The sequence below is a fragment of the Melitaea cinxia genome, chromosome 13, assembly GCF_905220565.1.
Source record: "Melitaea cinxia chromosome 13, ilMelCinx1.1, whole genome shotgun sequence".
NCBI lineage: Eukaryota > Metazoa > Arthropoda > Insecta > Lepidoptera > Nymphalidae > Melitaea > Melitaea cinxia.
This window is the reverse complement of record NC_059406.1, coordinates 17178897-17203632: the sequence shown is the minus strand read 5'-3', so window position 1 is coordinate 17203632 and position 24736 is coordinate 17178897. Positions and strand designations below refer to the sequence as shown.

General features: G+C 38.5%; 1 protein-coding gene across 1 annotated transcript; it reads left to right on the top strand.

Annotated features, from left to right (window-relative positions):
• The first annotated feature begins 8704 nt into the window (after nucleotides 1–8704).
• LOC123658981 (circadian clock-controlled protein daywake-like) lies at nucleotides 8705–18485 on the top strand. The gene is made up of 5 exons (XM_045594268.1): nucleotides 8705–8793; nucleotides 16255–16474; nucleotides 17490–17623; nucleotides 17827–17961; nucleotides 18313–18485. The coding sequence occupies exons 1-5, from the start codon at nucleotides 8733–8735 to the stop codon at nucleotides 18468–18470; spliced, it is 708 nt and encodes a 235-aa protein (XP_045450224.1). The 5' UTR covers nucleotides 8705–8732; the 3' UTR covers nucleotides 18471–18485.
• Nucleotides 18486–24736: the final 6251 nt, after the last annotated feature.

Genomic DNA, 24736 nt, shown 5'->3' with positions numbered 1-24736 from the left:
TTGCATGGAGCGGCAACGTCGTAGAGGTACCGATAAAAATATCGTTAATTCGTGACGTCAGAGATAACGTTATCAGTATCGTTAAAATTCTATTTAACGGTGAAATTTAACGTTAATAATTGTGTTTGCTCGCAAACGAAAAAAAACCGACTTCAATTAGATCGACGAGTAATACAACGTAGATCGACGAAAAAATAGTGAAGTAACTACGCGTTATCAAAGATTACTCAAAAAGTAGTTATCAGATCTCAATAAAATTTATATATATTTTTTTTATACAGTGATAGGCTTGCGTTTGACCACTATTTCACCTGATGATAAGTGAAAATGCGGTCTAAGATGGAGCACGCTTACCTAGAAGTAACCTATTCACTCGCGACTTAAAGATCCCCAGGTTATAATTTTCTGGAAACACAGACGCTGGTAGAGAGTTCCATTCTTTGGCTGTACGGATCAAGAATGTACTAGCGAATCGCTTAGTGCGTATAAGGGGAGTGTCAACCATATAAGGGTGGCGTAACGCAGAGAGTCTGGTTGTACGATGATGGAAGGGGGTAGGAGGAATCAGGTTATGGAGTTCCTGCGCACACTCTCCGAAGTGTATCCGATAAAATACCGACAGGCCGGCCACCCTCCGTCGATGATGGCAGCTTTGCAGCGACCAGTGCATCATCACCGATGAGCCTCCTGGCTCGTCTCTCAATCGACTCGAGAAGCTCCAGCTGGTACTTGGCTGAGCCATCCCAAAGATGAGAGCAGTACTCCATGCATGATCGAACTTGCGCTTGATATAAATTTAGAAGTTGTTCCGGAGTGAAGTACTGTCTCATCTTCGAGAGGACGCCCAGTTTTCTGGCAGCTGTTTGAGCCTTTGTCTCTATGTATGAGCCGAAATTGAGGGTGGATGACAAAGTAACACCAAGAAGCTCTAGGCGGCCGGTTATGGGCACGGGCACACCTCGGAAAGAGGGAGTCAGATGGAAAGGACTCCGCTTTGCCGAAAAAAGACACGCCTGGGTCTTAGAGGCGTTGAACTTGACCAGGTTTGCGTCACCCCAATCGGAGACAGCTTTAAGGGACAAGTTCAGACGCTGAATCATAGCTTCCCTCAGCGATTGGATCTCAGACCCACTCGCTCGTGCGTTGGACACGTAACGCTCGACAACGGTGCTGTCATCTGCATACCCAAAGGTTCCGGGTTTGAGCAGGTCGTTGATGTGCAGCAAGAATAGCGTTGCCGAGAGTACAGACCCCTGAGGAACCCCGGCATTGATGGCTAAACGATCGGAATCGCAACCGTCTATAACTACGCGGATCGATCGATCCCTCAGGAAGTCAGATATCCAAATACAGAGAGAAGCGGGTAGGCCGTATGAAGGAAGTTTGCTAATAAGGCCGTCATGCCAGACCCTGTCAAATGCTTTCGAAATATCGAGCGAGACCGCAATGGCTTCCCCGTGTTTCTCGATAGCCTCACTCCAAATGTGAGTGGCATACGCCAGAAGATCACCCGTGTACCGATTACGGCGAAAACCAAACTGTCGGTCGCTAAGGAGATCGTTCTTCTCAAGGTGTGCCAGGAGCCGGTTATTCAGTATACGTTCCATACTTTTACAGAGTATGGACGTTATGGAAATAGGTCTGTAATTGACAGGGTCAGCTCGACTGCCCTTTTTGGGCACAGGCTGCACGTTAGCTTGCTTCCAGGCTTTTGACACTTGTCCTGTCGCTAGAGAGAGACGAAACAGACGTGTCAGGATTGTAGACAACTCAGGCGCACAAGTTTTGAGTACTATGGCAGGTATTCCGTCAGGACCACTAGCTTTATTTACGTCCAGATTGCGCAAGGTTTTAAGGACCTCTTTTTGACGGATTCGGACTTCAGACATAGACGTCTCGCATCGAATCGAAGAAGTTGGAGGTGTGGCGCTGCCAATTTTGCCTTCTCCTCAGCGGTGTGGGCTAGTGATCCATCGGGTTTTATCAGTGGAGGTAGTGAGGGGCAACAGAAGTTCGATTCGACCGATTTGGCCAGGGACCAAAAGGCTTTACTACCAGGTGGGTATGACGCAAGTCTAGTCCCAATTCTGCCAATGTGGTCAAATCGAGCCTTCCGCAGAGCCTTCTTGCAGGACTTAGCGGCTCTGTTATAGGCTTTCTTCCTCTGACCTACGTCTGTTGTCTTGCGGTTACGAGCGTCGACCCAGGCCAAGTAAGCAGTGTTCTTTTCTGCTTCAGCACGAGAACAGTCAGAATTAAACCAGGGTCGTGCTCAGATCACAGATGGATACGCTTCGATGTGCAGGTAAATACAGTTCCAGCAACCCCTAGGCGTAACCCACGCAAAACTGACCGCGTGCACTACGCTGAGAGACTGGAGCAGCTGCTCAGTGAGCAGGCATGCCCAGACCGGCTTGTGGGAACAGAACATATAGAACAGCAGGTAGATACGTTGACTAGCAACATTATAGACTCCTACCAAACTGCATGTCCCTTATCATTGCCACCGGAGAATAAAGTAATCTGGTGGGGGCCTGAACTGGAAAGACTCAGGAAAAAGGTGAGGCGACTTCTAAACAGAGCAATGAATACATGCGCCGATCTGGACTGGGACAGGTATAAGAAAGCCAAGTCCAGATACAAGAAACGACTAAGGTACAGAAGCACCGACTCGTGGCGCAAATTCTGCAGCAGCGTGGAAACCTGCGAACAGGCCAATAGGGTAAGGAAGGTCCTAGCAAACCAATCCAGCCAGCTGAAGGGCTCCCTAAGAAAGCCTGACAACACCTTCACGAGCACGCCGGAAGAAGCAGAGTGCATCCTGGTTCAGACACATTTCCCAGGGTGCCACATCATGCAGTCGGTGGACTGGCCCGAGGAGGACGTAGCCCCAACAGAGGAGCATTGGGAATATGCACTCAAGGTAGTAAGCCCATCAAAAGTCAGATGGGCTATCAACAGTTTTGACTCCTTCAAATCCCCAGGGTTGGACGGGGTCTTCCCGGCACTTCTAAAGTGGGGAAGTAACCGACTGATCCAGAGACTTACCACTGTTTTGGCGGCCTGTTTAGCTCACAGCTACGTGCCGAGGCAGTGGAGGGAGGTAAAGGTAATCTTCATCCCCAAACCGGGAAAAAGTGACTACTCTGAACCCAAATCCTACAGACCTATAAGTCTTACATCTTTTCTACTGAAGACTCTGGAAAGGTTGTGCGAACGGGATCTGAGAGAAAACGCCCTAGCTACAGTACGCCTACATCCAAACCAACACGCGTACAGCCAACGTAAATCAACAGAGTCAGCTCTACATGCAGTGGTCAGTAAAATAGAAGAGGCCATTGAAAATAAGGCTATGTGTCTTGGCACCTTCATCGACATAGAAGGAGCCTTTGACAAGACTAACTTCAACAGCATCTCGTCGGCCCTAGTTAAGCACGGGGTACACCCGATGATGATTGACTGGATAGGTAACATGCTCAGAAAAAGAGTCATCAAACTTACATCAACTGAGGCACAACATGCACTAGTAGCCAGAGGATGTCCACAAGGAGGGGTGCTTTCCCCACTACTGTGGAACCTAGTGGTAAACGACCTTATAACCAGACTGAACCAGCACAACTACTTCACGATCGGGTACGCTGATGATATCGCTATTCTAATCAGCGGCAGAGTCAGCAGTACCGTGTGCAATGTCACACAGCAGGCACTACGAATTGTGGAGAGATGGTGCATAGATAACGAACTCACCGTCAATCCTGGATAGACGGAATAGGTAATGTTCACTAACAAACGGCAATTGGGGAGCTACAAACCCCCTAGACTGTTCGGTACGGAGCTACAGTTCAGCTCGGAGGTAAAGTATCTAGGAATTATTCTAGATAGCAAACTGAACTGGAGCAAGCATCTCAACAGCAAAATTGACAAGGCTACAATAGCCTTCTGGCAGTGCCGCAGAATGATAGGTAAGAAATGGGGTCTATCCCCAAAAGTCACTCTGTGGCTGTACCAGTCCGTCATCAGGCCAATTATCAGCTACGGTGCTGTGGTTTGGTGGCCGAGAACCAGACTAATCACCGGTGAAGCAAAATTACAACGACTTCAAAGGCTAGCTTGCATGGCGACTACGGGCTGCATGAGGACTCCGACAGCCGCCCTGGAAGCCCTACTGAACCTGCCGCCGCTGCACCTGTTTATCCAACAGGAAGCGGGAGCGGCTGCGGTAAGACTCAGGAAGCTAAACCTTTGGAGGAACGTAAAGGTAGCACATACAGGAATACTTGGCGAACTGGCAAACAGGGAACCGCTCGTCGAAGCGGTTACCGACAGGATACCCAAACAGTACGTATTCGACAAAAGATACAGAATACAATTACACGAAGACCCAGGTGAAGGCCTCAACCCTAGAGAGTTAAGAATCTTCACAGACGGGTCGAAAACATCAACAGGTACAGGTTCTGGGGTCTACTCAGAAGACCTGAATATCCACATCTCATCGCCATTAGGAATCCACAACACCGTCTTCCAGGCGGAATGTATGGGAATCATAATGGCAGCAACAGCGATCAAGTCTAGAGAGGTACAGGTTTTTCCAATCCGTATACTTTCCGATAGCAGATCGGTCCTGCAAGCCCTACAGAGCGACATTATGACATCAGGGCTAATATACGAGTGCCATCGAGCTCTGACGAAGGTAAGTGAAACAAACACCATTACCCTTCAATGGATAAAGGGACACAGTGGATCGCGAGGCAATGACGCGGCCGACCGACTGGCGAGGAATGGATCGGAGATGAGGGTCCACGGACCCGAACCCATTCTGCCTCTGCCATTCGGATGGCTGCGCAGCCAGCTGCGACACAACACCAAGGTAATGCACCAAGAATATTGGACAAACCTAACTACCTGCAGGCAGACCAAGGAAGCTCTTCCGACGATCAACCCAGGATTGTCCCGCAAACTTCGCGGTTATGGAAGGGCCCAGCTCCGACTACTGGTCGGGGCGCTTACGGGACATGCCTTGCTTAACAAGCACTTACACAATCTAGGTGTTACAGACAGCCCCCTGTGCAGAGCGTGCCTGGAGGCAGAGGAAACGGCCTCACATATCCTGCTGGAATGCGGTGGTATGGCGAACTACAGGGCACTACACCTTGGGACACCGAGGTTGCTCCAGGAAGTCGTCGGCAACGTGAAGGGTCTGCTAGGCTTCCTCAAGGAGCTTGGCTGGCACGAATAGTGCCCACCAGCCGATCACGCAAAAAAGGCGCATCAAGACGTCGAGTTGCGGAAAATAGCCCGTGTACAACAACAACAACAACAACAACCAGGGTCGAGCTGCCACGGATGCTGATGCGTCAGTGAATGGTATGTAATACTCCATTCCCTGACGCAGAACATCAGCCACAGCATTCGCACAAGATGAGGGATCATCGGAGGAGAAGCAAATCTGTCGCCATGGGTACGATGCAAAGAAAGAACGCATCTCATCCTAGTTTGCTGACTTGTATCGCCATATTCTACGGGTGCCTTTGGAGTAGGGTAAGGGCGGTGAATTGACGGATATGGACTTCACCAGACAGTGGTCGGAGCTGCCTAAAGGCGATGAGACCGAAACCAAATAGCGGTCAGGATCTGTTGTCAGGAAAAGGTCCAAACAAACTTTAACTGAGGCCTACCTCAGCAGGAATTTCCTGCTCAAAATACGGAGCAGCCCGACTGGGGTAGTACCTCGACCTTACAGAAGATCACAGCTAAATAACACTGTTTTCAAGCAGTATTGTGTTCCTGTTGGTGAGTAAGGTGACCAGAGCTCCTGTGGGGATTAGGGATTGGGTCGGTTGCAGGTGTCTATAAGCTACGGTAATCGCTTACCATCAGGTGAGCCGTAAGCTTGTTTGCCGACCTAGTGACATAAAAAAAAAAAACAGTTGGCAGTATGCGAGTCAACATCGGGTACCCTAGTTGCTTCCCTGACCAGCTGGTTGAAATTGAGCGCTAAAGCGAGATTGCGAATCTCTCTACCAGCGTGGTCAGTGTGCTGGTATGGGAATAGCCACTCTTGGTGGTGGGCGTTAAAGTCCCCCAGCATTACCAATTGAGCAGTAGGATACCGATGCTGAGCCGCATCAGCCGCCTCACTAAGGTGTTGAATAAGCCTGGTTGTCTTCAGATCTCCGCTGTGCGAACGGTAAACACAGACATAAAGAATTTTCTCCACTCCTGTGTCCACCAAAACCCATAAGTTAGAGAAGCTGGGATCTTCAAGATTACGAAGACGCCGGCAGCATATGTCGTCGCGGGCATATAAGCAAACACCCGCGTGTGGTTTAAAATTATACTCCAAGGTATAACCCGGGTAACACAAGTATGCTGTGTCAGACGGGCTGCCGATCTGCGTCTCCGAGAGGAACAGTAGGGCCGGTTTCTCAGTCTCAAGATGGTGGTGGACTGCAACGAGATTGGAGTGCAAACCTCGAATGTTAGAGAGGTGCACTGAGAGTGAGAGGGAGTGCAACCGCTGTGCTGTCTTGTTTTTACTATTACTCCTATTCATAATGGCGAGTGAAGGAAGGTGAGAAGCAGGCAGTGAAACGAGGCTCCATACTACTAACCCTCAGACTTTCACCGAATCACTGCGATGGAAAAGGGGATTGGACTGGAGACTGCGGGGACGCCCGAGCCCCCCCGGAGATGTCCACCGGGCCCTCTCATCCGGTCGCCAACCGGCACGATGGCGCATCCCGGGATTTTTCGACAGTTGGCGGGGCAGCCTTTCGTGTGTGGCTGGCACATTAATTGGGCCCCCAACTACCTGCGGTCGGCCAGCGGTGCACCGTGCCTCGGATCCCGCTACCCTTCAGAACCAATCACCACAACGCAGCGGCACCAGTGCTAGTCAGACTGGCCAATTCGCGCGGAGCAACTTTTTCGACCCAAATTCTCAGTCGGCTACACCGATCAACGTACCGAAACACGAAACCGCTTGACGGTACGACTTTGTTCAGTGGGTGGTCGCGAGCCGTCGGCCAGAGCCTACCACCAGTATGTCACCTGATTAGCACCATCCGGGGACCACGTGTAGGGTTTCACAACGGGGTATACACCTACGGACGAGGGTGACTCAGTCCCCAAAAACGTGACCACATGTGAGTTTTACGCCATTTAGTTATAAAATCCGATTGATATGTAATAATTCCGCAATAGTAATAATAAAATACTATCAGAATTGATACCAGATCGACATTAGATTAAGTTACCAATTAATTCTTTTTACCTCAATTTTATTTGATTTTTTGATTACATCTCTAATTGCCTAATAACGCCACTTTACTAGTCACAAAATAAGCGCCGGGCTTAAGACGTACGTTGATTTAAAATCGTTGTTATTGATTAAGACTGTGATTACAGAAAGCGTAGAAGCGCGCCAATCACGTTTACTGCAGCCGATGAATGAAAACCAGAATGACTTAAAAACTCTATAATTACTTAAATTTAAATTACAATTAAAAGATCTCAAACCTATTCGATACAATATAATAAGGAAATTAAATTAAAAATATGACGAAATCGCTGCGTCGGCGGCTTGTGACTGGACGGACGTGGCGACTCGGGCTGCATCGGCTTTCCTTGTTTATTGCAATAGATGCAATATGATAAATGCTTGGTTGACATTATTATGAGTGAGATTAGGGTACCGTCAGATAGGTAGCGATGACGCCGCGTTGGTACCTGTTGCGCTGGCGGTTGCGTGGTCTGGGTGTTGTCCTTGTGGGTCGAAAAATATAGTTTTTAGAATTTTTGTCTGTTTGTATGTATGTCCGGGATAAACTTAAAAAGTACTGCATGGATTTACTACAAATTTGGCACGAATATTATTAAGAAGTCGGGTCAACATATAGGCTACAAATTATCACGCTATCACTACGGGGTATACGGGGAACGAGCAGTGAACCTTTATTTCTTCAACACATTCTGTAACGACGTGTAATCTAACGACGCATATTTGAATGTTGTTGTTATTATGTTAATAACCATGCTATAAGCTAGCTTCATACTATAAATAAAGACATTCTGTAGTATATTTAATATCAGCATTGCAACCGTGCGAAGCCGGGGCGGGTCGCTAGTATATAAATAAATATATTAGAAAAAAGGTCCCTTACTAACACTAACATAGGTCAAGTGTACCAATATTGTAAGTAGAACATATGTGTACATACTCGTATATGGTAACTAGCAAATAAGTGTAAATATAGACATAGATAAGAAAAATAATAATACGTTCAGAAATTAGAAAGGAATGATGTGTATACTTTTCAATCAAACAGTTTTTTGTAAGGAAAAAAACCGTCAGCGTCGGGCCACGTCCTAGTTGTACTAGGCAGTCACAGGACTGTCGATCAGTAGTAATAAAGAAAAATCGCCTGTGGTATTATTAATGCATGCATGATTAACAAAAGGCGGGCATTTTGAGCCCGTGGATGTACATTTTTAAATAAAAAAAAAATAATAATAAAAATATGGTCTATTTTATCCCCCGCTTTAAAATTCTATTCGACTTATGTTCAGGATAAACTTCACCACAACCGATGAATACTTTTACATTATTATCGAATGCCCGAGCGAGGGCGGGGCGAGTTGCTAGTTATATTAGCCTAGCGTGAACAAATATAAGCAACGGACATGTCTCAGTAACGACACAGCTCTGCCTGACATAGCGCCGGACATACAGTATGAGTGCGAGAATCTCATTGGTGTTGTTAGTTGTTTGCTGCTTCAGCGGAATTCTGTCAAGTAAGTTTATCGATTATTATTATTATTATTACTAAATGTATATGGATATGTAATAGTATGTGTACACGGTACATATACCAAAATAACATTTATTACAATTTTTGTCTGTCTGTCTCTTTGTTTGTTCCGGCTAATATTTGAAATGGCTGAACCGATTTTGACGGGACTTTCACTGGCAGATAGCTGATATAGTAACGAGTAACTTAGGCTAGGTACTTTTATTTTAGAAATTTATTTATTTTGTAATTCTGCAAACTGAACAATATATTTTTTTTTTTTAAATTCCACGCGGACGAAGTCGCGGGCATAGCTAGTACTTATGAATAATTATTGAATTATATTAATTCTTATAGAAAAGTCCACTAACACAACACATACAAGTGCTTCATAAAAAGGAGGAGGTTCTAAATTCGACTGTATTTTTTATGTATTTTTACCTTAGAACAACTCAGGACCGATTTCGGTAAAAAAAAAAATAATCGAAAAATGGTGCTTGATTGGTTTCATTTAAATTTGATCGAGATCCGATGTCTCCTTTTTCGGTAATCTTTTACACGTATGTACGATTTTTTATTTTTGTGCTACCCACACATTAGGAATTCTAAACATTTTTAAATATCATATCAAAAATTGACCGCTCCAGCGGGGTTCGAACCCGCGTCTCCGACTGACCGTGTCGGCGCTCTAGCCAATTAAGCTATGGAACGATGTACCCGCTAGAGCGAAATTTTTGATATGATGATTTTTATTTTCGGTTTAAGCGAACCGTGGCTTTTACACGTATTTACTATTTACTTGACTATTTTTTTGTTTACCTACTTACATTGTATTACTTGTCGATGTAATTGAAGTCGGTTTTTTTCGTTTGCGAGCAAACACAATTGTTTTAAATGTATAGGTAGTTACTAGTTGACCCGGTAAACTTCGTATCCTAATTTTAAAGGTCTAAAAAAAATGAGAGTTTGGATTTGACTGTATTTTTATGTGTTGTTACCTCATAACTTCTTACTGGGTGTACCGATTTTGCTGATTATTTTTTTTTAATCAAAAGTACAAACTTGTTTTGTGGGGAAATTTAAATTTCAGTAAGATCCGACGAGTAGTTTTAGAGTTATTCTTAATAATGTGTATTGTACCATACTTGTCGATCTCAAATGAAGTGATTTTTTTTTATTTGAGACTTAACACAACGATTTTTCGTGTTGGCAACTAAAAAAACACGAACAAAGAACAACAGCAACCAACGCTTCATTTAAATACAGAATATTATAATATGTATATAAGAAGCTGTTGGTTTTCTGAATAAATAAAATAAAATAAAGTAAAATAAAATAAAATAAAATAAAATAAAATAAAATAAAATAAAATAAAATGTATTTCTCGTTTATCAAGTCAGATGTTTTAGGAAGTTTTCAAGTTGTGATTTCAAGGTCCTGGTTTTGAAAGGAAAAATAAATATAAATAAAAGAATATAATACGTATTATAATCATAAAGACTATTATAATTATTACTCCAAAATTTAAGTTTAAAATGGAAACAAAAAAATATAATTTAAGGAAAATAATCACTACATAGTATAAAACAAAGTTGCTTTTTCTGTCCCTGCACATGTATGTACGCTTAAATCTTTAAAACTACGCAACGGATTTTGATGCGGTTCTTTTTAATAGATAGATTGATTCAAGAGGAAGGTTTATATGTATAATAACATCCATTAAATAGTGGAGAAATACTGTTATTTTTGAGTTTTCTAATGTTATGTCGTAAATAATTATTTTTTTTTTCGCTTAAATTGCAAACGCAGGCTGAACCCTACGAGATTTATCAAAATAATGTACTAAGTATTGTACACATTGAAAAGGTCTACAGAAAACTCCGCGATGGTATATACCTATCTCTTATGGATATCCCACAATAACATTTTTTTGTCATTTACTTTTCACGACAAATAATGGCTAATTTTCGAAGCGATTTTAACCAATACAGTATTAATCCTTATCCAATTAAATACCTTAAATATATTTTTTATTTAATATAGATCTATATGGCCCTTTACAGCATATGATTTAAATGAATATTTTCGAAGATATTACAGATTTAAAAATCGCGGTACGTAGCGTTTGCGGCGGTTCCGGCCGGCTTTTACTCTAAGTTAACGCGTGCGGGCCACGGGCAGTAATGAATAAATCAAAAGTACTGAATCGATTTTAATCATTTTTTCAGTGAATGACATAGGCTATAAATATATTGTATACCCGTGCGAAGCCTGAGCGGGTCGCTAGTTCATAATAAAATATAAATGTTATATACTTTAATATTATCGAATTATTCATATTATGAGAAGATAATAATTTTTTAAACTTTAAATTTCTTTTAAACACAGACTTTTCTATCTTAAAGATCGCGGGATTCACCGTGACATCAATCCATAATAATTATACCTACTCGCAAGTACAGTGAACTGAAAGAGAGTACGTGCGCGCCAACTTGGTGTAAAATAAATGATCATTGTAATTATTGTATGTTGTGTATTACAAAATAATAAAAAACGAGTGTGCTTTAGAGCACACGACTGAAGTAAAACTTCTTTAGTTGCCCGTACAGTAATATACGAAACGTACTCTCTCTTTCTATCTTCACTAACTTTTATCTCCCTCTCAGCTTCCGTTCGCTTCGCCCGATCACGCTTCTTGTAACGCTCTCATCACACATTACGACAAATTAATATTAAGTACATGAAGTAAGTTTTTTTTGGTACTTTATCGAGGAAGGATTCAACGGGGAAACGTTGTTAGCATTATTGGCAGCGTGTCCACCCGGACATGGTTTACACCGGAACATTTTGTAATTAGGTATTTAGTTTATTAGTAATGATATTGTAACATTTTGAATGCTGTGTGGTTACGGCATCAAAAAATATAGCCATCCCCCGGAAGACCCGTGGATGTCGTAAGAGGCGACTAAGGGATAACACAGTTCCACTACCACCTTGGAACTTAAAAAGTCGACCGATGGCGGGATATCCATCCAACTGCTGGCTTTGAAATACACAGGCCGTAGACGCGCAGCAGCGTCTTCGGTGCGACAAAGCCAGCCCTGCGGTCACCAACCCGCCCGCCTAGCGTGGTGACTATGGGCAAAACACATGAGTTCACGCCATTTTTGGCGTATATTCTGATACGTATAAAGCTAGCTACACTATATAAACTCGGCCTACGTACATAATTTCGTCACAATTTTAAACATCATATAAAATAGTGGTCGATTCTCAATTCGACTGTGCTTTATTTAAAGGTACTTATATTATATGCGTATTTAATTAAATGTTTTTTTTTCGTTAACGAGCGAAAACAATTTTTTAAATCAGCAAAATTTAAAAAATGTTCACATGTGTCTTAATATCTTACACTCTTTGTTTTCTCCTTGTTAATAACCATAATTTTCATTTAATTTACGCCTTATAATATGCGCCAGTTTAAACTGTTAACTGTCAGCAGACACAATTATCCTAAAATAATTGTGTTTGCTCGCAAACGAAAAAAAACCGACTTCAATTACATCGACGAGTAATACAACGTAGATCGACGAAAAATACTCAAGTAACATTTAATTCAAATTATCATGGTACTAAACTAAGGATATCTTCTTTCCAACAATAATTGTGTTTGCTCGCAAACGAAAAAAAAAACCGACTTCAATTACATCGACCAGTAATACAACGTAGATCGACGAAAAAATAGTCAAGCAACTACGCGTTATTAAAGATTACTCAAAAAGTAGTTATCAGGTCTCAATAAAATTTATATGTGACCACATGATAAACATCAGCTTTCGATTAAATTAACAATTATCAAAATCGGTACACCCAGCAAAAAGTTATTACGGATTTTCGAGAGTTTCCCTCGATTCCTCTGAGATCCCATCATCAGATCCTAGTTTCCTTATCACGGTACCAAACTAGGGATATCCCCTTTCTAACAAAAAAAGAATTATCAAAATCGGTACATCCAGTAGAAAGTTATGCGGTATAATACAACGTAGGTCGACGAAAAAAGCGTCAAGTAAAAACACATTATTAGATATAACTCGAAAAGTAGTTGTTAGATCTCAAATAAATTTAAATGGGACCAATTGGCACACACTACCTTTCGATTAAAACAAAATTTGTCGAAATCGGTCCACACGGGCAAAAGTTCTGATGTAACATACATAAAAAAAAAAAAAAAAACACACTCGAATTGAGAACCTCCTCCTTTTTTGGAAGTCGGTTAAAAAAAGAATTATCAAAATCGGTACACCCAGTAAAAAGTTGTTGCGGATTTTCAAGAATTTCCATCAATTTCTCTAGGATCCCATCATCAGATCCTGGTTTCCTTATCAAGATACTAAACTAGGGATATCTCCTTTCCAACAAAAAAAGAATTATCAAAATCTGTACATCCAGTAGAAAGTTATGCGGTATAATACAACGTAGGTCGACGAAAAAAAGCGTCAAGTAAAAACGCATTATTAGATATAGCTCGAAAAGTAGTTGTTAGATCTCAAATAAATTTAAATGGGACCAATTGGCACACACCACCTTTCGATTAAAAGAAAATTTGTCGAAATCGCTCCACCCAGTCAAAAGTTCTGATGTAACATACATAAAAAAAAAAAAAAAAATCAGTCGAATTGAGAACCTCCTTCTTTTTTGGAAGTCGGTTAATAAAGTAAGAAACTTAACAGCTCCGAACAATGTTGCGTGACTGTTCTCCACAAATAATTACGACACGCAACCTCGGGGAAACTATCGGCGCTAATGTACCTTAAGACCTAAGGCCGCGGTAAACATCGTAATTGGTACAAAAAAAAAACTTCAATTTGCATAACAAATAAATTATTTACACCAACAAGTAATTAAATTTCCATTCCATTGTTTTACTGTTTTACTGTTTACATGTCCGAGTTTTTTAGCTTCTATATTTCAATAAAGCATTATTTACCTTACCTTACAACAGACACGGCCCCGTACGAATATTGGAGCGTAATATAATACACACTATACAGATACATTTACAGATTATACACAGAACAAGTATTAAATATATAGAAAGGCTTACTTCCTCACGAATCGCCATGTCTATTGGAGAAAACTATATGATCCCATCAAAAACATTTTCATGTAAAATGTTGCCAAGACGAGATCATATGGCTCGCAGTGTCAAAAAGTTATCAGATCTCATGTAGAGCCAAGCTTCTAACTCTACACGCCCTAACTCTACAAGCCCTAACTTCACAAACTCTACACCTTAGTCAAAATATGTGGCTTGGCCGTTTCGCTACCGTCACGTAAGGTGAAAATTTGTTTCACTGTTTTTTACTTTTCTGTCATACAATAGTTAGTTCTATTAAAGAAAAAATAAAAAGAAGAAGAATAATTGATATACATATAATACAAATAAAAATAAAAAGAGAAAATATATTTATATAAATGAGACAGGAAAGTCGTCATCTATAACATCGGCAGCCGGTAGTAACGAAACGGCCAAGCCACATATTTTGACTAAGGTGTAGAGTTTGTGAAGTTAGGGCTTGTAGAGTTAGGGCGTGTAGAGTTAGAAGCTTGGCTCTACATGAGATCTGATAACTTTTTGACACTGCGAGCCATATGATCTCGTCTTGGCAACATTTTACATGAAAATGTTTTTGATGGGATTTCATTTCTTTTTGTAAGTTGCTTATGACAATATTATAGCTGAATTTTACCTCCGACACATTTTATACCATAAATATCATCCAATCTTCATCATATTCGGTTTAAGCACGCTGTTTTTGATTTTATGTTGAACTGATATGCAAACGGTGACCTCCACCAAAACTTAAATACCAAAATTACAAAATGTAAATTTTCGACATAAACTAATAACCGATTTTTATTTTTTATGTATTTTATTATTATTATTCATAACAAGGAGTAACTAGGAGTCCCTATATCAATTTTCAGACCTCTAGCATCAAAATTTGCGGAAGTCTCATACAAACTTCCATTCCCTAGTTTAAGGGCTTGGGGGGGTAAAAGTTCCAAGTTTTAGAATTTTTTTGTTGTTTGTGTACTAATACTAGCTTACATACCAAATTTCAGCTTTCTGGGACTTCAGGAAGTACTCTAAGAATTTTGATGATCATCAGTGAGTGACGAAATCGGGGTTTTTTAGATATCAATATAATCTAAAGTATAAGAGCTATGCAATTGAAACTTTATATGTTTAATAAATTCACTATTGACATCATATCCCCATAATTTTGTTTATTTAGTATAATCCAAACCCAAGTTATGAGGGTTCAAAAAAACGACGAAGCACTTCGAGAAAAGATAGGTAGTGCTTTTCGTTTTTTTTTTTAATTTTTTTTTTTGGTTCGTCTTGGCGGGGGCACTACCGTGCCCCCAGAAAATCAGTTCTAAGTTTTCAGTAGACGTTGAGCTTATTGCGAACAGACAGACAGGCGCGGCTACAAATAGAATATTTATAAAAAAGTCGGTCATAAAAATCAATCCAGCCGTTTCGGAGGAGTACGTTAACTAACATTATGACACGAGAATTTTATATATAAGAGTAGCTGACCCCGCAAACGATGTTTTCCTATGTATGCTGTTAACCCCCTTAATCCCCCCTTATAACTCAGGGGTATGAAAAATAGATGTTGGCCGATTCTCAAACCTACTCGATATGCACACAAAATTTCATAAAAACCGGTCCGGCCGTTTCGGAGGAGTATTGTAACTAACGTTGTGACACGAGAATTTTATATATAAGACTAGCTGACCCCGCAAACCATGTTTTGCCATATATGTTATTAACTTCCTCAATTCCCCTCGTTATAACTTAGAGGAATGAAAAATAGATGCTGTGCGATTCTCAGACCTACCCGATATGCACACAAAATTTCATTAGAATCGGTTAAGCCGTTTCGGAGGAGTTTAACTACAAACACCGCGACACGAGAATTTTATATATTAGAAGATTATTACTATAGCTGAAGATCCTGATTTGTGAACGGAAATGTTTTCTAAAGTTTACGCGAATTTCACTCATTATAATGAACAAGTTTTTCGGATTAAAACGATTTTCGGAACCATGGGCACGGGAGGACAGCCCTAGAAGGAGTCGCTGTAAAGTATCCGAAACATCGGGCATGTAAAAAACCAAATAAACCGCGATAAAATTCGAAAAAATTGTTTCATTATAATAACGGAAATGTGTTGAGTTATCATAAATACTAGAAACGAATTCATTATGAGAACATTTTGAAATAATAAATAAGTATAATACTAGGATGGGGAGCGAACCCCGAAACCATTTTAGTCAAAAATTGTGCCATCCGTACCAAGCAGGACGTTTTCAATTTGACGTCGAAGGAATGTCACAACTTACCTTTTTTGGGCTGACTGTCGTTTTTTATTATTGCTTGTACTATTTCAGGCGATCTGAAGCTACCATGTGAAGCTACCGACATGACGTGTCTAGAGAAGTTCGTCGTCACAACTCGGGCAAGACTGTTGCGTGGAATTCCAGAACTTGACATAAAGCCCTCCGACCCGTTGTTCCTCGAACAAATCAACGGCGACCTCCCGCTCTTGAAATACAAGTTCTTTAACACTACCCTCATCGGGTTTAACGACTGCGTGTTATCGAATTTAAAGTAAGAGTCTTTAATTGTTTTAATTTAATTAGATGTTTGGATTTAGTGGCGCTGTGTTACATACAAGACGTGACTAAATTTATAATAAGACACATTTTTTTTTAAAGAGTAACTGCGTAGTTTTTTACTGACTCTTATCTGCAGAATCTACATTCCAAGTTGGTTGGTTCCGAGTAGTACGTAAAATAATATTTATTCTAGTGAGTTTGATACAGAGATAGTGTACCACCAGGAGTACCTTCTATCATTTTACAATAGGTAGCCATCAAAGTATATTCATTTTATAACTTTAATAGCGAGATGTAACTGAGTACAGCGCCATCTAGGGAAGAGCGCATTACTTAACATTGTTATATTTTACTTTATAGTTTTTACAAATATGATTTTGAATTTTATAGAATTATTGCGTTATTTCAGTTATTTGTTCCTGAAATAGTAATTGTTGTTAATTCGAAATGTATTTTATTATTGTCTATTAGTGTTATTTTAATAGAGATAGGGATATATTACCTACATTATATATTTCAAAAATATCGTACATTCAGAAAGATATAATCTCATCAAAAACTTAAATTTGAAATGAGAGGGTAATTCAATATTGAATAACACGTCGTTCTCGACTTCAACGACAAAAAAAAAATCGAGACAATCAATCGACTTTTATTTTGCTCGCGTTGCTCTTCGCCAGACAACTCTTACAAGTTACAACACTCTTTCAAAAAAGGAGCAGGTTCTTAATTCGACTGCATTTTTATGTGTGTTACCTTTTAACTATTTACTGAGTATAAGCTTGTCAAGTAGTCCCATTTAAATTTAATTGAAGTCTCATGAGTACTTTTTGAGTTAATAGTACCTATGTATAAAATGCGTTATGCTTTAATCTAATTGTTTCTATCGACAACAACTAACTATCGAGGTTGTATTACTGTCAATGTAAATTGTAAATTGAAGTCTGCTTTTTTCTTTTGCGATCCATGCAATTATGTGTATATTTCTTCTTTATACAATATTCCAGAATACTTAGAAATGTCACGAGCTTACAGTACGACCTGGACTGCCCGCAGTTACGTGTGAAAGGTGATTATGAGATGAAAGGTGAACTGGTGTCATCGCCGGTGGAGGGAAGTGGAAGTTTCGAGATAATTACTGGTGAGCTTCCAGTCGATAATACTAACGAAATACCCTTAATCCTTAATTATTACTATCCTTAATACCTTAATTATTACTTATGAAACAAAATAAAATACATAATAATAATACTTTATTTCAGACTAAATTTTAAGTCCATAATTTTTAATATTAATAAGTAATTGATGAAATAAATAAGTATTGTTATTTTTTCTTCTTGACAGGAAGATATTTCGTACACGTGGACTACACATTGAGTAAATATCAAGGAGACGACGGAGAAGTTTATTTATCTGGGGAAAACCTTAAACTAGTTTGTGTGCCGAAAACCAGCGTCAAATTCAATTTTGAAAATCTGTGTAAGTATAGTGAAGCACCTCTAAACCAACAAATAATTTAAACAAATGTGAATCGCCGAAATGCACGTACTTATTACTCGCCAATTTTTGAGATTGCATCGAATTAAGTAATATGAATATTTTTTTTTATTTACGTTCGGTCATTGTTTAGGCATAGTTTGTTGAAAAAGAAAATTCAAAAATTCAAAAAATATAATTTAATATTATTATTCAAAAACTCAAAAAATAATAATACGAAGGTGTAAAGTGCGTCGGGACTGTTAATTTTAAATAAATTCAATTTGTAAATGGACTTTTCTTTTCTTTCCTCAAATGAAGTATAATAACTACACTTTTTATTTCTCGTTCCAGCGGACGCCGCGCAGCAGCTCGCTCGCGACCACTGGCGGGAGGTCACGGAGTACATTCAAGACCCGATCTGGTACGCGTGCATAAAGGCGTACATCGTGAAAATGAACAAGATGCTGTCTACTGTACCGTTTAAAAAATTTGTAGTTTTCAATAAATAGTACACTTTACCGTTACGTATTTTTAATTAAAGACTGGAGCGTCTTGCGGTTTAACCCGCGTAGTTTCCAATCCCGTGGGAAAGTGGGGATAAAATGTAACGTAGTAAGTAATTTGGATCTCCAGCTGATGTGGTCTTTAAAATTTGTAGTATTATTACAAGTTTTAATTCTTTCGAGTAGTACATGCATATCGCTGTGGTTATATCCTTCTTCGTTGTAAAATACTTTCACCAGCCGTTTTTAGGTATTAAAACACCCAACAGAGCAACCTAACCGGTTAGAACATATTTTTATTGTTTAAATGTTTACCAACAACTATATTACTATCTTTATTCACTACACTGACACTACTTTACATGTATACAGAGCTACAGATGGCGCCGTTTTTTATTTAATCAACTTACAAGTAATAATGAATTTACTTTGAGTTGTTTCAGCCGCCGCATAGATGGCGCTGTATATAAAATTGAAACTTATTTCGTTGTTCTCATCTGTCGCATAGATGGCACTGTTCATAAAAATCGATAATAAAAAATCAATTTATCTCTAGTACACGCTCCCGTCGCCAGGTCACCAACTTCACAACAACCAATAAGATTTATTATCATGATACCAGCCTCCTTACCGTAACATAGGTTATTGGGCTTCAAAATATTCTTTTAATTTTGTCTCAGGTAAGGTAATGTAGGTACCCAGTGTTATCCAGCAACAATAACTTACTCAAAATATTTAAGGAAAACTAAATCCTATGGTCTCGGTAGACATTTCCTTCCCATTATATCTTTTTATTTTTTATTTATTTATTTAAGGCAAGAAATAGTCATATAATACGAGTGTAGTAACATACTTATTATGAGCTAACTAAAGACCTAATAGTGCCCATAAATAATTTATTATAACACAAGAGTTATTATTGTTGAGCCAGTTCTGTCCGTCTAGTCAGACGGATTAAAATACAAGCAAATTTACAATATTAGGGTAACTATTTACAGGATATACAATTATATACAATTATATACAATTATATACAATTATATACAATTATATAAATAGAACAGTAATAGTACCTGACTACTCAATTTTATCGTCAGCTTGTAACTGAGGTAGGGCACAGCAGGAATTTCCTGCTCAAAATATGGAGCAGCCCGACTGGGGTAGTACCTCGACCTTACAGAAGATCATAGCAAAATAATACTGTTTTCAAGCAGTATTGTGTTCCTGTTGGTGAGTAAGGTGACCAGAGCTCCTGGGGGGATTGGGGATTGGGTCGGCAACACGCTTGCGATGCTTCTGGTGTTGCGGGCGTCTATAAAGCTACGGTAATCGCTTACCATCAGGTGAGCCGTACGCTTGTTTGCCGACCTAGTGACATAAAAAAAAAATTGTACAAGAGGTCAACCACAAGTCAAGCGTTGAAAGAGAACAGATTTAAGCTTCGACATGTATGTATGTACGAGTACGTTAGGGGAACGGTACATAAATGAGTTCGGTGTGAATTGTGGTTTTAAGCGTGAGGAGCGCTCGGGGAGACGAACTTGAGAAACAAAAGACAACCTGCTAAGTAATCATGAGAAGTCAACACCACTGGTCAAAATTTTGTACATAAATACTAGCTGTGCCCGCGACTTCGTCCGCGTGGAATTTAACAAAAAAGTTATTGTTCATTTCCGAGAATCCTAATAAAATTCTAAAACAAAAGTGGCCAAGTTACTCCTCATATCTTGTCAAAATCGGTCCAGCCGTTTCAGAGATTAGCCGGAACAAACAGACATACATACAGACAGACAGATAGACAAAAATTGTAAAAAAAATATTTTGGTATATGTACCATATGGATGTATTTAGTAAAAAACGGTTATTTTAATGTGGTATTCGCATGTATAATAAAATACCACAAACGATTTTGGAATTGTCTCAATATAAATTTAAAGTTTTTATTAAAAAAAAAATAGATAAAGCTTATTACTCGGTGCAGGATTACATAGTTGATAAAGATGTGTGGACTTAGTGGCGCTGTATTTCATGCAACATATCTAATTTTGTACTAAAACACAGTTTATATATTATTTTCAAAAGAGTAACTGCGGAGTTACTTCCCGATTCTTTTCTGCAGAATCTACATTCCGAATTGGTGGTAGCTTCACTTTTACAAAAATAATAATTTTTAAAGTTTTAATTTGTAAAATGACGATTCGAAAGTGCTTTTAGAGCCTATTTGAATAAAGCTATTTTTGATTTTGATTTTGATTTTGATTAAAAACAGTACTCCAATATTATTTATTTGTATATGTTGCAGTCAGAACTCTTAACCAGTCAAAAGTACTATTGACTAGCGAAATCAGTCAAAAGTACTTTTGACTGGACTAGTTGGTCAAAAGTGGTTTTGACTGAAAGTTATTGGTTATTAGTACTTTTGACTGCAAATTCGCGGTTAAAAATACTTTTAACTGACGCTCTCCGTCAAAAGTAGTTTTAACTGCAAAAAAGCGTCAGTCAAAAGCACTATTAACTTACTTATATTAACTGTGAATAAATTTAGTTAAATGATACTGATAAACCATAATAAATTTATGCCCGCGATCTTCTTGCGACTGCATGTCAATCTGATCGACTTGGCAGCGGCTGTTCATTTCAGTGTGCAGAATCGGTTTCTAAACCTGACCCATACTTTTATTGCTTTTCTTCCTTTGGCATACTTCGCACATTGATAAATATATATTAATCATTTCTTTTGTAACATTAGCGTACTTATTTGCCGTTTCATTCTTAAATCTATCGTGACCACCATGCCCTATAGAAATATGAGCAGCATCAATAATGTCGTAGATTACCTCAGCCGGCAAAAATATTTGACAGGTTCTGTGTTTGTAACTAATTTTTTTATACCACAAACTTCAATGTGTTAAAGCGTTGTAATCTACAGTACTGTAATGGTGTTTCCTTTTCATTAAATTTCGCGTCTTCCACATCCATTGCAAACTTTTCAAATTTTTCTTTTGTCATCACATTGAAATGACTATCTTTCATATCTTCCATCGCTAAATTCTTTGCAAAAAGCCTTCTTTCTTTTCGTAGTCACTCATTTTTGTTCTAATATCAGCAAGTTCTCCACCAATAATGAGTAATATAAAAGTTTACTTTTTAAGAGTTTTGACGGAATCATTTAGTCAAAAGTACTTTTAACCAGCTCCATTGGGCAAAAGTACTTTTAACTGTTATTTTAGTCAAAAGTATTATTATCTAAAGCAAACGGTCAAAAGTACTTCTGACTGATTTTGCTAGTCAATAGTGCTTTTGACTGGGTAAGAGTTTTGACTGCAACATATATATTAATATCAAACATTTTACGCCTCTTACACAGAGACAGTAAATTAAACGTTTTTTATATCATGTGATTATTAATCATAATAATAATAAATGTTTTATTTTAGCCAAACATTTACAAATATCTTCATCATACAGATATCAGAAACATGCATTACAGATTTATATCAAAAATTCGTTCTAGCGGGGATCGAACCTGCATTTCCGATTCACCGTGTAGGTGTGCTTTAGCCAACTAAACTACGGCACGATGCAGTCGCTAGTTCGAAATTTTTGATTTTATATTCGGTTTTAAGCGACCGCGGCGTCGTCTGTAGTGAGTCAGCACTCGTAACTATTCAAAGTTTCGTATTACAATGAATTCTTTCTTTTTAATATGATATTAAAAAAAATGTTTGGAATTCCTTAATGTAACACAATAATAAATAATAAGCAATAAATATATAATTATATTATATTAGATATAGTCAATACGATTACAATACATTGATTACATTTGCATTTATTATGGGATTATAACAAAAGTTACTAAAATTATTCAAAAACGTGATATTTACAATGTTTTTTTTCGTTTTGAATATTTAAAAAAAAATTTAAATTATAGTAATAAAAATAGCCACGTTAATTTAAAATCTCATAACAATAGCTAATGACAATAATAATTTTGTTTGCTCGCAAACGAAAAAAAACCGACTTCAATTACATCGACAAGTAATACAACGTAGATCGACGAAAAAATAGTCAAGCAACTACGCGTTATTAAAGATTACTCAAAAAGTAGTTATCATATCTCGATAAAATTTATATGTGACCACATGATAAACATCAGCTTTCGATTAAATTAAAAATTATCAAAATCGGTACACCCAGTAAAAAGTTATTGCGGATTTTCGAGAGTATCCCTCGATTTCTCTGGGATTCCATCATCAGATCCTGGTTTCCTTATCATGGTACCAAACTAGGGATATCCCCTTTCTAACAAAAAAAGAATTATCAAAATCGGTACATCCAGTAGAAAGTTATGCGGTATAATACAACGGAGGTCGACGAAAAAAGCGTCAAGTAAAAACGCATTATTAGATATAACTCGAAAAGTAGTTGTTAGATCTCAAATAAATTTAAAGGGGACCAATTGGCACATACCACCTTTCGATTAAAACAAAATTTGTCGAAATCGGTTTACCCGGTCAAAAGTTCTGATGTAACATACATAAAAAAAAAAAAAAAAAAATACAGTCGAATTGAGAACCTCCTCCTTTTTTGGAAGTCGGTTAAAAACTATAGAACAACTAAATCAATAATACATACATTTACAACAATCTGTAAACAAAAACTAATCGCATCAAAATCGTAGACAATTTATTTATGTAAATTGCGGGTAATTTATTATGAATACACGGCCGCCGGCCGCCAGGACCGACCGCTTGTCCGACTTTCTCTAATTGGAAGTTCTGACAATATTTTAGTTTTAATTTCTATAAATTGATATTTATTTTGTAATCCTATGTGTGTGTTTGTGTGTTAGTGGTTATTTTGATTAACTTATAATATATCTATACACTGTATTTAAAATATTTGGACTCTCTATTTTTTAGCCGACTTTCAAAAAAGAAGAAGGTTCTCAATTCGATTCTATTTTTGTTTAGTTTACGAAGTTCCTTGTAGGGCGTTGCGGAGGGTACCCTAGCCGACAAAAACGTCCGTAACGTTAAAAAAAGTGTAAGATTTTATTGTAGGTATAGTCTATGTATTAAATTTGACGACGATTTATAATATATATTAAAAAAAATTAAGCAATGTATAAATTTAATTATAAAAAACCGACTGCGTATAATAACTTTAAGTAATAATAATTGTTTGCAGGCAAACGAAGAAAATCCGACTTCAATTATATCGACAAGTAATACAACGTAGGTAGACGAAAAATTGTCGGGTAAATACGCATTATCAAAGATTACTCCAAAAGCTGTAATCAGATCTCGATGAAATTTAAAGATGACCACATGATAAACATCGGCTTTCGATTAAATGAAAAATCATTAAAATCGGTACACCCAGTAAAAAGTTATGCGGATTTTCGAGAGTTTCCCCTCGATTTCTCTGGGATACCATCATCAGATCCTGGTTTCCTTATCATGGTACCAAACTAAGGATATCTCCTTTCCAACAATAAAAGAATTATCAAAATCGGTTCATAAACGACGGAGTTATCCCCGAACATACACAAAAAAATATGTGTATACGGTCGAATTGAGTAACCTCCTCCTTTTTTGAAGTCGGTTAAAAAGTGAAAAAAGACATTGTATTTTTGTTTTAATACAAACATGATAATTATACCATTTTAAAATCTTCAGTGCCTATAAAAAAAATGACATGTGCGGGACTAGAACTTACGACCACTAGCGTATCTGCTAATTAGTGTTTTCGAACAGTATTATTATAGCTATAAACTTGTATGAATTTGTTTCGGCGACGTGGACTCCCGAATGTCTTGTTTGTTTACTGTTTACTTAGACAACATTGTAGCGATTCATTTATAGCGTGTTTCTGTTTGTGTAGCTTATGGACGTTTTATGTGTGTTTATGTGTAAAAGGGTGTTCAGTCGACAGCATTATATCATTTGTAATCCTTTTATATTTTAAGACATGAATGTCATTCGTCCATCCGAAAGCACAACGCGTGTGATATGTTGGTCGCGGCGAGGTCGCGTTGTAATCGATAGCACCACGTCACCGCCGTCGCACCACTCCGCGCTGACTTGTGTGCCACACCTGACGTGACTGATTACATCTGGGTAATGGATGTTTTAAATATTTGATGACACACTCGAAATACTTAAGTCTTTATGTTTACGCTGCTGTAGTACTGTCGATAGTTCGACGATCAATGCACCGTTGTAAAGAAACGGTACACGACATGTCTTAGACCGTTCATAAGAAAT

Bases quoted from the DNA above. Each gene is read 5' to 3' on its own strand.
- LOC123658981 (XM_045594268.1), top strand. From the start codon at position 8,733: ATGAGTGCGAGAATCTCATTGGTGTTGTTAGTTGTTTGCTGCTTCAGC. The intron at 16,475-17,489 runs GTAAGAGTCTTT...ACAATATTCCAG, and splicing joins TGCGTGTTATCGAATTTAAA to AATACTTAGAAATGTCACGA. The intron at 17,962-18,312 runs GTAAGTATAGTG...TTCTCGTTCCAG, and splicing joins ATTCAATTTTGAAAATCTGT to CGGACGCCGCGCAGCAGCTC.